The 13,761-nt window shown below is 39.6% G+C and overlaps 1 protein-coding gene across 3 annotated transcripts in view; it reads left to right on the plus strand.

The window, feature by feature from the left end:
* The window catches only part of ccdc93 (coiled-coil domain containing 93), a 72,931-nt gene extending 65,190 nt beyond the window's left edge, over window positions 1–7,741 (plus strand). For all 3 annotated transcript variants that reach the window (XM_048534733.2, XM_048534734.2, XM_048534735.2), the window contains 2 exons: window positions 1,334–1,447; window positions 2,715–7,741. In XM_048534733.2, coding sequence (XP_048390690.1) covers window positions 1,334–1,447; window positions 2,715–2,771 — 171 coding nt within the window. In that variant the 3' untranslated portion in view covers window positions 2,772–7,741. The remainder of the gene's footprint in view (window positions 1–1,333; window positions 1,448–2,714) is intronic.
* The last annotated feature ends 6,020 nt before the right edge of the window (window positions 7,742–13,761 follow it).

Here is a 13,761-nt window from a genome sequence, read left to right on the forward strand (position 1 = left end):
GTAATTCTGCTGTTTCCATTCCCACATCATTTTAACAACCTGAGGAGCAGAGTGTCTGGATATTGGCTTATCCCTTTGAAGTATAGCCAGCCTTCCCCTGATAACAATGTTCACTTAGCCTTTTCATCTACCATCTTTAGCTCCATCAGTATTTTTCAGACCCTTCTGCAGTAGTAACATCAATACAAACGGCAAATGATGTATTCCAGTCTTGTCCTGTGCAGCTAAGTATATTATCACCCCTTCAACCGTAATAGACCCTTTCTCCTCTTCTTTACTTGCTGTTTTCATGCCAGTTAGATTTTTGAATTCCTTTTTGTTAACTGCCATTCAGTTTTCTTTGGTCAGACTCACTTTCCTCTTTGCATCCTCTCTTAACATATTGTATCTGACCTGGATCTCACTTGAATAATTCATCTGACATGCATCGTATGCCCTCTTTTTGTTTCATTTTGTCTTTCTGCCTCATGTTCCAAGGGTCCCTGGCTTTGGTTCCTGTTGTTTATCTTTCTTTTGGAATCTGTGCTTGTATTTGAAGTATCATCTCCCAAGAGTTACATCATTGTTCATATAAAATTTTCCTTATCAGTCTTTTTAACGTTTGTTAGATCTTTTTTAAATCTCAATAAAGATGAGTCTCTTCCAATTTAGTAGTTCTTTTTTAGATTATTCATCTCCCATTGCTAATCTGAACCTGGTGTTGGGAAGAACTCTTACTCAAATGTTCCCCCACAGACAATTTAATTGATCTGGCCTACGTCATTCTGAAACACATTGTTTCCTTTCCAGTGGATCAAGAAAGTTCTCCTGAATACATTCCAGTTAACCGCTTATGTGGATCTAATTTCTTTTGTAATCTACTTGGAAATAGATAGTGGAAAGGACTAAAGCTTTATTTAAGTTATGTTTCCTCATCAATGCCCCAGAGTCCTTCACCACTATTTAAACACTTTCTGAAATGTGTTAGCTGTTCTCGTCAGTTTACATTTGCCAAGATCCCAAAAATAACACAAGGCGAATAACCACTTGAGATGCATTTGATAATGCTGGTTGAGGCACAAATGTTGGACAGGACTGTTGAACCTGCTACAATGCAGATAGTGTCTTACCTACTGAGCTAGTCTAGCCATTTAATATTTTGCCCAAAACTCCAGCCATCAAAAGTATAGCACAATATGTTGCTCGTATTTTTTGTAGGCCTATTGATTCTTTTGCAGCTGCAAATGTAACAAAATTCTAATTGCAAATTATTTACTAATGACTTCAAATTTCTCCACTGTTTAATATTGTTGGCCTGTCTTTCTTGAATCCCATCTTACACCCCAACCAAAAGTTGGAGAAGAAAAAGCAAGAAAACAAAATGAGACGTGACCAGCTGAATGATGAGTACCTTGAACTGCTAGAGAAACAGCGTCTGTACTTTAAAACTGTTAAAGAATTTAAAGAGGTAATACATTTCTATCACTGATGAGAAGGTAAAATTTGTAGGGCTAATGTTACATTGTAATTACATATCATTTGTAGTTTTGTGTGGTATGATTTGGGAATTATGGAAAGGACGGAGGAGACTGACAGAAAATCTTTACTTAACAATCGAACCTTCTAGTTTGCTTTAAACTTATTAGGTAGAAATCCCAGTTAGTGTTTTGGTGCATGGCCATCCAGCCATGGAACGGTCGATGTGAGTCATCACCCAAGAGTTATTGCTTTATAAAACTGTGGATGCTTTTATTGTGCCTGGCAGACGCAATGAGATAAAACCAAAGCACCCAGTTGAATAATTCTGGAAAATGTCTAAGCAGATGGCTTTACTTATGTGCAGGTGAAAGACCAAAGGGGACAAAAAAAAGTGGAAAAGAAGTAAATATCAGCACTGTTAAAACCTCAGTGATGTAATGTTTTTATGCATATATTAATTGGAGGGAACAGTTTCAATAATTAGGTGGAACCAAGAGAATGCCTTAATTTAAAAATACTAAGACTGACAGTGTTCAACATTAATTCCAAATTGTCTAATCTAACTTGTTACTTTCTGCTTGCTTCATAATTTTCTTCTTTTCCCCACTTTTATTTCTGTATTTCTATTTACAACTACTTGCCCTCCATTGTTTAATCCCATTTTTGGTAGCTTTTATCTCTTTTCTCTTTCTTCCCCCTCCCCCTCCCACTGGGAGTTAGGCACTCTTGGTTGCTTGTGGGTTGTTTGTAAACTGGTAAAGTAGGCTGAGTAAGGAGAAAGTCTCCAGGTCCATGAGTTAGAAGTAGCAGTTTGGCTCAAACATAAAACTTGGAAGGAAACTAGGGCTTTGAAATGGTCTGATGGATTGGCCAGGAGCAAGGGTTTTCATGTCTGATAACTAGATAAGTAACAGTAATTGATTTATGCTAAACGCAACTTGATTTGTAGGTTACATTAGTCAATCAAATGATAGGCAATTTTTTTAAAATGTCTAATAACTCAACTTGGCCTGTGCTACCACTGACTACCACAGTTTTGCAATCTGTGATAAACACACACTGCAGTATTACATTTACCTGCAAAATTATTGCTGTGGATTCCACTAAAATTAAGGTGGATGTTAACTAATCAGTTTCACATGATTACTTTTACAAGCTGTCATTCTGTCAAATATAAAATCACCCACTTCCTTATAAATAATTACCTTCTCTGCTCAAGAACCTTTTATACTATTTAACTTACTTTTACTTTGCAGGACTGTCATATAAATGAAATGTTATTGACCAAAATGAGAACCAAAGGGGCTTCCTGAATGATGACACTGGGGATCCAAGGAATGGACCTGCCATTTTCTTTCAAATCAGTGGCCTGAATTTATTATTTAATAAAAATAGCGGAATCGGAACATGGAACTGAATGTATTACATCACCTTATGCTTGTACAAAAGGAATTTACTCCAAGTTAACACCTTTCTTTATCCGTGAGATAATAAAATGATCTTCCTGAGCAAATCTGTTGCTTTGAAACTATAATACAAACTGTGTAATAATTATTACACCATATTTTCTGAACTTGAGAAAATTAATGTTTTTAACTGTTAACCTAACCTGATATTTGCAAACTACCTATGCCTCTTCAGCCAGGGTAAACTGTTATGTGGCAGGAAAATATGATTTGAAAAAAGGTTTTGCTGCCAAATTGTTGGTGTTTCTTTCTGGCTGCCAAATCTAATTAAGTGATTTCTTTCAAAGAATAATTACTACTGTGAGTCAATATTTTCTGTTCCTGGAGTTTTTCAGTACACTGCCTTTGATACAAAGTTTTCTGCTGGGTAACCTGGGAGATCAGAAACATCTCAGATGAGAAATCACCCACAGGTAAAGGTTTTACGAAGACTTTACTAAATTGCAACCTTTTAAGAGATCGTTGCACCTTGAAGAAAAAAAATCCAGATTTAATATTAGCTGGTTATATTTATCTTTATTTTGAACTTCTCCAATTGGCTGTAAAGGATGAGGATCTATGAATTTACTGTTTCCTGAATTTGGTCATCCTAATCACTGATGTGTGATGACTTGGAACTGTAACTGATATTAGTAGGTACAGTGCTAGCAATCTTGTTCCTCCAACAGAACATAAGAACTAGGAGCAGGAGTAGGCCATCTAGCCCCTTGAGCCTGCCCTGCCATTTAATAAGATCATGGCTAATCTTTGAGACTCAGCTCCACTTACCCGCCCACTCACCATAACCCTGAATTCCTTTACTGTTCAAAATTTATCTAGCCTTGCCTTAAAAACATTGTGAGGTAGCTTCAACCACTGCACTGAGCAGGGAATTTCACAGATTCACAACCCTTTGGATGAAAAAGTCAGTCAGGAGATTGTAGGAACAGAGACTTCAACATAGAGTCTAAGATGCCTTTTCACTTCCATACTAAGCGAATACTGCATTGTCTGATGCTTTCTTTCACGTGATGTTAAATCTAGATCTCCTATTGTCCTTTCAAGCACATGTAAAAGACTCCTGACCCTAGTCTCAGAAACATGCCAGGACAGAGTTTATGTTAAAGGTGTAACTGGTGGACTGGCTAATTTTTCCAAATGCTTTTATATTGGGCCTCCAAATACTGTTCTACAGCAAGATGAAATTTTGCAAATGCCCATAATTAGTCTGAGATGTTAATATGATCCAAGGCTAATTTTTAAAGTTTTACCTCACTGACAACAGGATTATGATGCTAATGAAAAGAAAAGGTGATTCATAACAGTATAACAAAATCGAAGGCAGGTCACAGGAACAAGGAGCAAGATCAGGCAATGCATGCTGTTAAGCCTATCATCCACCACTTGTTCCTATCTCAGCCTCAACTCCACTTCCCTGCCCCATCTCTCATAACCCTTCAACCCATCATGAATTAAGCATTGGTCTGTCTCCTTTTTAAGGCGAAATAATGTCCCTGCATCCACCAAAATGGGGTAGCAAATTCATGACCCTGTGAGAAAAGTAATTGCTTCCTATCAATTTTAAATCTGCTACCCCTAATCCTAAAACTGACCTATATTTTAGATTGTCCCATGTAAGGAAACTTTGTCTCTCCATCTACTTTGTAAATCAGCTTGACATTTTATGTATCTCAGATTTTATTCTTGTAAACTTCAGCGTGTATAGGCCTAAACTGTTCAATCTCTCCTAAGACAAACCACTTCTCTAGATTGTTTCCAGAGATCCTTCTCTGATCTGCCTCCAATACAACCACACCCCTCCACTAAGGAACCACAATTGTACACAGTGCTCCTGTTGAGTTGCTGCAATAATTCCCTATTTTTATACTCTTCCTTTGGCAATAAATGCCAAAATTCTATTCACCTTCCTTATTACCTACTGTACCCGCATAAAACTTTTTGCGATTAATATACAAATAAACCCAGATTCCCCTGCACTGAAACACTCAAAGTTTCTCTCCATTTAGGTAATATGTTGTCTTTCTATTCCTCTGACCAAAACAGAGAACCCCACCCTTACCCACGTCAAACTCCAGCTGCTAAATTTTGGCCCATTTCCCTAGCCCATCCCCCTAGCCCATCCATGTCCATATTTAAATTTCTTAATGCACAATTGCAGCTTGTCTTCCCCCTTCTTTTGCTGTCAACTTCATACTTAGCCGTAGTACTGTCTATTCCCACATCCAAACCATTAATATAGATTATAAGTAGCTAAGGCCTGAGGACCAAACCCTGTCGCACCTCACGAGTCACATCTCGCCATCCAGAAAAACGCCCGTTTATCTTGACTCTCGGCTTTCAGTATGTTACTCAATCCTCGATTCAAGCTCATGAATGGCCCTTAACCTGGCATGATCTTCACTAGCTGTGTCCTAACCTAGTAGTAGGGAGGTCAGAAAAAAGTAGGAAATCAATACAAAATTGACCTTTGAGTCAGCTGAGCATTTTTTGCCCTGTGTGGCGGTGAGTGGAAATGGAACGTACAGCCTAAAATTTGGATTTTACCATTGTGTGAATTAACATCCTACAAAATAGGTCACACAAATGATTGGCTTTCTTCAAGAAAAATGGAGAAGTCATCTTGTGCTTTAACCAAATGTTGCTTTATTCAGAGCCAAGGAGGATTGGGGCAGAATTATTTCATAAACCCAAGTAAATCATAAAATATTCACAGTATTAAGAAACATTTTGCTATCCCTAAATGCAAATCACAGTTGACTCATTAATTTTTCTAGCAAAACTTTACTGAAATTACCATAAACCAGGTTTAGAGGACCTTTTGAGCCATATAAACTTTGTATTAAAATAAATATCAGGTGCAACTGTGACTGTGTTGTTGCTATGGAAATTGTTCCAACAAAGCATTGAATATCTACATAGAGGAAAGGGAATTATGTTCTTGTTGTTTTTGTTGTCTATTCTTTTGTTCTAGAATAATTCTGATCAAAGAATATCAAACTATAGCAGTACTTGGGTAGTGTTTTTTGGTTTCTGATGCTGGCCCAAACAAAGAACTGCATTGTAGGTGGATTCAATTACCCTAATTCATTGTTGCATTAACCACCTGAGTCACCTTTTTCATCTGTGTTTGGAGGATGCGAGCTTTAAATTAAAAGCAATTACACTGTACTCCTGTGCACACCAGTTCTGATGGTCTTTTATAATGAGCTAGTAGGCTGCCAGCAGTAGTGTTTTCTTTTGCTGATTCTGAAATTTTATAAGGATACTAATCAATTTCAGAGCCACTGCCTTGTTGAAACAGAGTGGGCCTAGAGCAGTAGGAAAGAGGTCTGCACTCTGTCAATACTAAAATGTCTCTGAGATTTCGAGCACATTTTATAAAAAAGTACACTGTGGGAACATTGAGATTTCTTCTTCAAAGGTTTTGTACTTGTAGAACTAAAACTGGAGACAGTGGGAGGAAAGCTTTAGAGAATGTGGTAATCTGGAAATTATGGTAAGTCTGGATGTTCATATTTGCAAGCAGCTGAGAGAAATCTTGGGATCTGAGTGTTGAGATGTACTTGAGCATCAAGATAGTGGGACTGGCCAGCTTGTAGCAGATCAGGTAAAAGGGGCCCAAACTAACTTTTAACAAGATGTGGAGCTGGATCAACACAGCAGGCCAAGCAGTATCTTAGGAGCAGGAAGGCTGACGTTTCTGGCCTAGACCCTTTATCAGAAATGGGGAGGGGAAGAGGGTTCTGAAATAAATAGGGAGAGAGGGGGAGGCAGATCGAAGATGGATACAGGAGAACATTGGTGGAGAGGAGACAGACAAGTTAAAGAGGCAGGGATGGAGCCAGTAAAGGTGCGTGTAGGTGGGGAGGTAGGGAGGAGATAGGTCTGTCTGGGGAAGACTGACAGGTCAAGGGAAGCGGGATGAGGTTAGTAGGTAAGAAATAGAGGTGTGGCTTGAGGTGGGAGGAGGAGATGGTGACAGAAAGAACAGATTAGGGAGGTGGGGATGAGCTGGGCTGGTTTTTGGGATGCGTTAGGAGATTTTGAAGCTTGTGAAATCCACATCGATACCATTAGGCTGCAGGGTTCCCAAGCAAAATGAGAGTTGCTGTTCCTGCAGCATTCAGGTGGCGTTGTTGTGGCAATGCAGGAGGCCCAGGATGGACATGTTGTCTGAGGAATGGGAGGGGGAGTTGAAATGATTTACGACTGGTTGTTGCAGTTGTTTATTGCAAACTGAGTGTAGGTATTCTGCAAAGCGCTCCCCAAGCATCTGCTTGGTTTCCTCAATGTAGAGGAGGCCAGAACGGGTACAGCAGATGCAGTAAACCACATTGGCAGATGTGCAGGTGAACATCTGTTTGATGTAGAAAGCCGTCTTGGGACCTGGGATGGAGGTGTGGGGGCAGCTGTAACACTTGCTGCGGTTGCAGGGAAAAGTGCCAGGTGTAATGGGGCTGGAGGGGAGTGTGGAGCAGACAAAAGAGTCATGGAGAGAGTGGTCCCTCTGGAAAGCAGACAAGAGTGGGAAGGGAAAAATGTCTTTGGGATCAGATTGCGGATGGCGGAAGTGTCGGAGGATGATGCGTTAGATGTGGCGGTTGGTGGGATGGTACGTGAGGACGTGGGGGATAATTCTGTCTCCTCTACGTTTCTTCCCTGACATCTGTATAGTAAGTTTGCAATACTAAGTTCTACCACATTACTCTCCCAGTACTAATTTATCAATTTGCATCCTTGTAATCCAGTACTGGACCATTTAAAACACCCATTCTCAAATGTACACTGTTTAGCTTTTGGCATTTCCTTCAACAATATACTGCTATGATTCAAGATAATAAAATGTGAGGCTGGATGAACACAGCAGGCCAGCAGCATCTGCTGCTGGGCCTGCTGTGTTCATCCAGCCTCACATTTTATTATCTTGGATTCTCCAGCATCTGCAGTTCCCATTATTACTGCTATGATTCACTTGAGGTTCTCAATCACAATTGTGGAGAAAAGGGAATTGGAGGATTTAAACCATGACAATGAAGGGATGGTGATATAGTTCCAAGTCAGAATGATGATATATGAATTTGAGTTGGGCATGTTCCAAACTGTTGGCTGCCCTTCATTCTAAATGTGGGAGGTCATGGGTTTGGAAAATTCTGTCAAAGGTGGTTTATTGAATCACTGAATGTGTGCACACTGCTACTCGTTAGTGAAAGAGGGAATGCATGTTTAACGTAGTGGATGTGTTGCCATGAGGTGGACTGATTTATCCAAGCTAGCTTTGAATGTCTTGAGTTTTATTAGAGCTGCATTCATACAAGCTAGTAGAGATTTTCCACCACCTTTCTGATTTTTGCCTTCTAAATGGTGAACAGGCATTGTGGAGACAAGAGGTGAGTTACTCACTATATAATATTTAGCCTTTTTCCTGCTTTTATACCGACACTATTTAATAGCTAGGCCAGTTCAGGTTCTGGTCAATGTTAATCACTGGGATGTTGATAATAGTTTATAAAGTTGGAGTGACCTAATGATTTTACTGCAGGATTGTTAATCCGGAGACCTAGATAATGTTCTGGGGACCTGACTTTGAATTCTACCTTGCTTTATGGTGGAATTTGATTCAGTAAAAACCTGGAATTAAAAGTCTAATGATGACCACAAATTCATTGCCAGGTGTTGGAAAAACACTTGTAGTTCACTAATGTCCCTTAAGGAACGAAATCTCTGTCCTTAAATGATCTGGCCTACATGTGAACCAAGCTCCCTAGCAATTTGGTTGACTCCTAACCACCCTCTGGCAATTAGGGATGGGCAGTAAATGCTAGGCCGAACCAGTGATGCCTCATCTCATGAATTACTAAAAGAATAAAATGAAATATATGGTGCCATGTTGGGAACATATAGGTCAGCAAGATTATGGATAAGTTAGTCTCATTTAATGAGAGGCAGAGTACAATTGACCTGGAGCAGGAAATGAAGTTATTGCTAGCCCCACAAGGGCTCTGTGATGAGATGCTGGAGGTAATTACCTGATCCCCTCCTCCTTTGTTTCCCTTTCATTCCTACCCTAATGTTTGAATTTGCATTTCAAATTGATGCTTTTTTTAAAAAAAAGACACAAACCCTGTCTCTCACGCAAAGTTACTAATTAACATCTGTCTCACAGATAGAAAGAACTGGCAATTATCTTTCCTGACAGCACCACATAATTTGATAATTATTAATGTTCCTTATGTATTTGATTGCTCATTCATGTACCTATCCTTGCATTTACGAGCAACATTTGAAATTGCTGGAGAATCTCAGCAGGGCTGTGGAGAGACAGCAGAGTTAACGTTTCGGACCCATGACTGTTCCTTGGAACGCACCTTTCTTTCAGCTCAGTTTTCTCTGTGTGGTACCCTTGGATGTGCTGGAAAGAAAAGTGCTGGAGATCACAGTGGGTCAGGCAGCATCCATGGAGAGAAAGCAAGTTAACGTTTTGAGTCTGGATGACAAGAATCTAGACTCTAAATGTTAGCTTGCTTTCTCACATGGGTGCTGCCTGACCGGCTGTAACCTCCAGCATTTTTTTTGTTCTTGGTTCAGATTCTAGAATCTGCAGTAATTTGCTCCCCTCCTTGGGTGCTCAGTCAATCCATATCCATTCATTAAACATTACGGCTGCCCTAATCCCTGCCCCCATTTTCCCACAGTGTTCTCTTACAACCTTATATGCAAATAATAACATTATTTAGCTCTGAGTGGATCACTTGGGTGCGTTTAGTAATTTGATACTACGGAGATGAATAAATTTAAGTTGCGTCTGAACAAAAGCTTGGTTTGTTGTCAGGTCTGGTTCGAAAAGTGACCCTTGGATTTAAAAATGATGTATTGCAACCTAGTTCCTGACCCTGAAATGAGAAATGACTGGGTTTCACATTGTTACAATTTGATTAATATGAACACTATGGTATTAATTGCAAAGTTGGCAGGGAGGTGTTTAGAGCCATAAAGATGTTCATCATGAAAAGAAAACCTTTGGTCCAACTCATCCATGCCAACCAGATATCCTAAATTAATCTAGTTTGATTTGACCCAAATCCCTGTAAACCCTTCCTAATCATGTATCTATCCAGATGCCTTTTAAATTTTGTAATTGTACCAGCCTCCACAACTTCTCTGGCAGGTCATTCCAAACGTGTACCGCCCTAAGTATGAAAACATTAGGTTCTTGGATGACAAAAATGATACATGATGCAATTTACAGCAACTGGAGGGCTCTAAGAGGTGCTTAGGGCCATCCTATGCTTTGGGCATTGTTATTTTAATATAATTAAAGGCAACCTGCGCTGAACATTCGACGTTGTTTGATATTCGGATGATGCAACTGGAATGGTCCTTCCCCCTAATTTGACCGGCTCATGGTGGCAAAAAGAGGGTCCATTTGAGTTAGTGTATGGTCAACCTCTGCTACCTGAGAGTGACTCAAGTTTCACAATGCCAGTTGTGTCTCAAAATCTATCTCTTTGGCAAACACCAGCCTCTTTAGCTCACCTTTTCCTGGGATTAGATCACCAAGCTGTATGATCAGCTATGACCCTATTGAATAGCTGAGCAGGTTCGTTGGATCAAATGGCCTACTAGAATTTGAAGATAGAACAGTACAGCACAGGAATAGCCCTTCAGCCCATGATGATGTGCGAAACATAATGTCAGATGAAACTAATCTTTTCTGTATGCCCTTCATCCATATCCCTCCAAAAAGATTTGTCCCTTACATTTCCTTTCAACTTTCTCTTCTACTTTAAATGAATGCCCCCTCATATTAGGCATTTCAACCTTGGGAATATATTCTCACCATCAATCTTATCTATGCATCTCATACATTTAAAGACATCTAACTCCATCTGCCATTTCTCCACCCATATCTGCAACTGCTCTATATCCCCTAAATCCATTGCCACCCTTCTACGTGGGTGGCACAGTGGCTCAGTGATTGGCACTGTTGCCTCACAGTGCCAGGGAACCAGGTTTGATTCCACCTTCATGCAAACTCCACACAGACAGTTGCACATTCTCCCCGTGTCTGCGTGGGTTTCCTCCCCTAGTCAAAGATGTGCAGGCTAGGTGGATTGGCCATGCTAAATTGCCTGTAGCATTCAGGGATGTGTAGATTAGGTCGGTTATAGGGGATGGGTTTGGGTGGGATGTTCAGAGAGTTGGTGTGGACTTGTTGGGCTGAAGGACCTGTTTCCACACTGGACTCTACGATTCTACACTACCTGCAACTCCACCAATCTTTGCTTTGTCTGCAAATTTACTAATCCACCCATCTACATTTTCATCTAAATCCTTTATATATATCACAAACAGCAGTGGCCCCTCTTCTGGATCCCTGTGGCACACCACTAGTCATGAACATCCAGCCTGAAAAACATCCTTTCACCTCTACCTCCTGTCTTCTACGGGCAAGGCAATTCTGAATTCACATCGCCCTTTCTCAACCAAGTCTCTGTAATGGCCACAATGTCATAGTCCCATGTACTGACTCTGAACTCATCTGCCTTTCCTTTAATACTCCTTGCATTGAAATAAATATATTTTAAGCCCATTAGTACCATTGTGTCCATTTATGTGTCTCTGCCTGTCCTTTCTTTTTCTGATTTGCTGGTCCTATCGTCCATCTTTCCCTGAATCTCTCCACTTGCTGACCTGCTGCTCTGGTTCCCAGTCCCCTGCCACTCTCTAGTTTTGAATCCCATGATCCTTCTTCAGAACTGACTATGGTGTCTTTAATATCACATGTAGGCACATTAATCATAGTTTGAACCCAAGCGTACATCTGTTTCTAGGTTACAACAATAGTAGGCTAGGCAATAAAATGTAATGTTGTATCCATTATAATTCTGATTCGTATGTTAATTTATTTATTATGAATAAATCACTAAGGATTAAACACATTTGAATTGGGCCATTGTAACTATACCTCATGATATCATTTGGTGCACACTCAGTCAAATAGATTTGTGTTTTTTTTCTCTGCCTGTGTGATGTTTAATGAGTGTGATATCAAAGGGGCAATTTTAGCGATGTTTGAATTAGGATAATTACAGTGAGCACTTTCATTTCAGTTTAGGCTTGGGTGGTGCTATGCTAATATTGAGTGTTAGAAACAGCAAGCAAAGTCAATAAACCCCAATGCTTAAAAAATAGAAATTAAAACTTAATTTGGAGTCTGTCATACCTGCAACAAATATAATAAATGGTAAATTTAATTCTTTAGTATTTCACAATTGGAACACATGCCTAGTTTCACTAACAAGAGCACAGGTTTGTGAAGAGAAATATGAATTAAATGGACTTTAGCTGTATTGACTAAGAAATACAACACCAACACTAAATTGGTGTTGCTATTAATGGTCACTCCATGGACAATTATGCAAATGTACTTGATTCCCAGTTTTTTTATAAAACAATAAAGGAGGTTTTGTTGTATTCTCTTGTATGATAACCCACAGGCTATTTCTTCACCGGGGCTTAATCAAAAATGCAAAATTATTTTCTCCTATTTTTACACAAGCTGAAAATAATGACCCTATTGAAAATGTAATTTTGGATCATGGATTTCATCTGCTCCTCATCACCTCGAACAGCCTGCCTAAGTCAAGGCTAACAGGTGAAGAATAGCAATTGGGGAAGGAGGGGGGTGCAGGGCTGGGGTGGCCAGTGGCCTAGTAGTATTATCACTGGACTGCTAATCCAGAGACTCAGTTAGCATTCTGAGGACAGTTCAAAAATTGCACCACAGCAGATGGTGTAATTTGAATTCAATAAAATATATCTGGAATTGTGAGCCTATTGTCAATTGCTGCGGAAAAACCCACCTGGTTCACTAATGTCCTTTTAAGGAAGGAAAGTGCCATCTTTTACCTGGTCTTGTCTACATGTGACTCCAGTCCCACAGCAATGTGGTTGACTCTGAACTGCCTTCTGGGAAATTAGGGATGGAGAATAAATGCTGCCGAGCCAGCAAGATCCTCATCCCATTTTCAGAGCAATAAATTATTAGCATTGTTGGCAATTACTCCCTAACAATATGATTGCCCACATAGGGAATTCCTGGTCATGGGTTCTGTGGGTTTATGTTATTAATGAGCCCAATATTCCAGAAGAATTGTTGCTTTGTTCAGGAAGTTCCTCCAAGACAGTTTATTCTGAAGAAGGATCTGACTGGTGTTTGTCTTCCAAGTTTTCTTCCATTCCTATATTATCTTCCTGAATGTGCACTCTTCCTCAATATTATCAGAGACAATAACAGACTCTAAATCCACAGGAACGTAAGTGACTTCTCAATTTCCACTAAAGTTGTGTATAGTGATTCTTGGAACTGCAAAGTGTAAGTATTGTATCAAAACCATTATTTCATAATGGCCGGTTAAAATTTTCCACGATTCAGAATTAATTTCAAATTAGTACCTTGTGCTGTACTAAATGAAAACACCAACGAAAAATTCAACACACTGATGCTAATTCATTAAGTTTTAAGCTGCCAATAAACACATTTTGTTTGAGTTATTGCTTTAGCTGGCAGTTCCTAGTCGTTATTAAACAATATGTTTGATCTTGAAAGGTTTGAATGGTGCTAATCAAGTCAAAGGTTTTTCTCAACTGTTTCCTATTGTTGTTTTGTGGAGTGTTCTTTTGGCTTCTGCACCTACATGATACATGCAAATCTTTGCCATGCACCAACTATCAAATCTTCTAATGTCTACTCTGCCAGACCTCCCACGATATCTGCTCATAGAAATGCCTGAACTGATTTGTTTTTGTATTGAATTTACATCCAGCTATTGTCTCT

The sequence above is a fragment of the Stegostoma tigrinum genome, chromosome 7 (genome assembly GCF_030684315.1).
Source record: "Stegostoma tigrinum isolate sSteTig4 chromosome 7, sSteTig4.hap1, whole genome shotgun sequence".
NCBI lineage: Eukaryota > Metazoa > Chordata > Chondrichthyes > Orectolobiformes > Stegostomatidae > Stegostoma > Stegostoma tigrinum.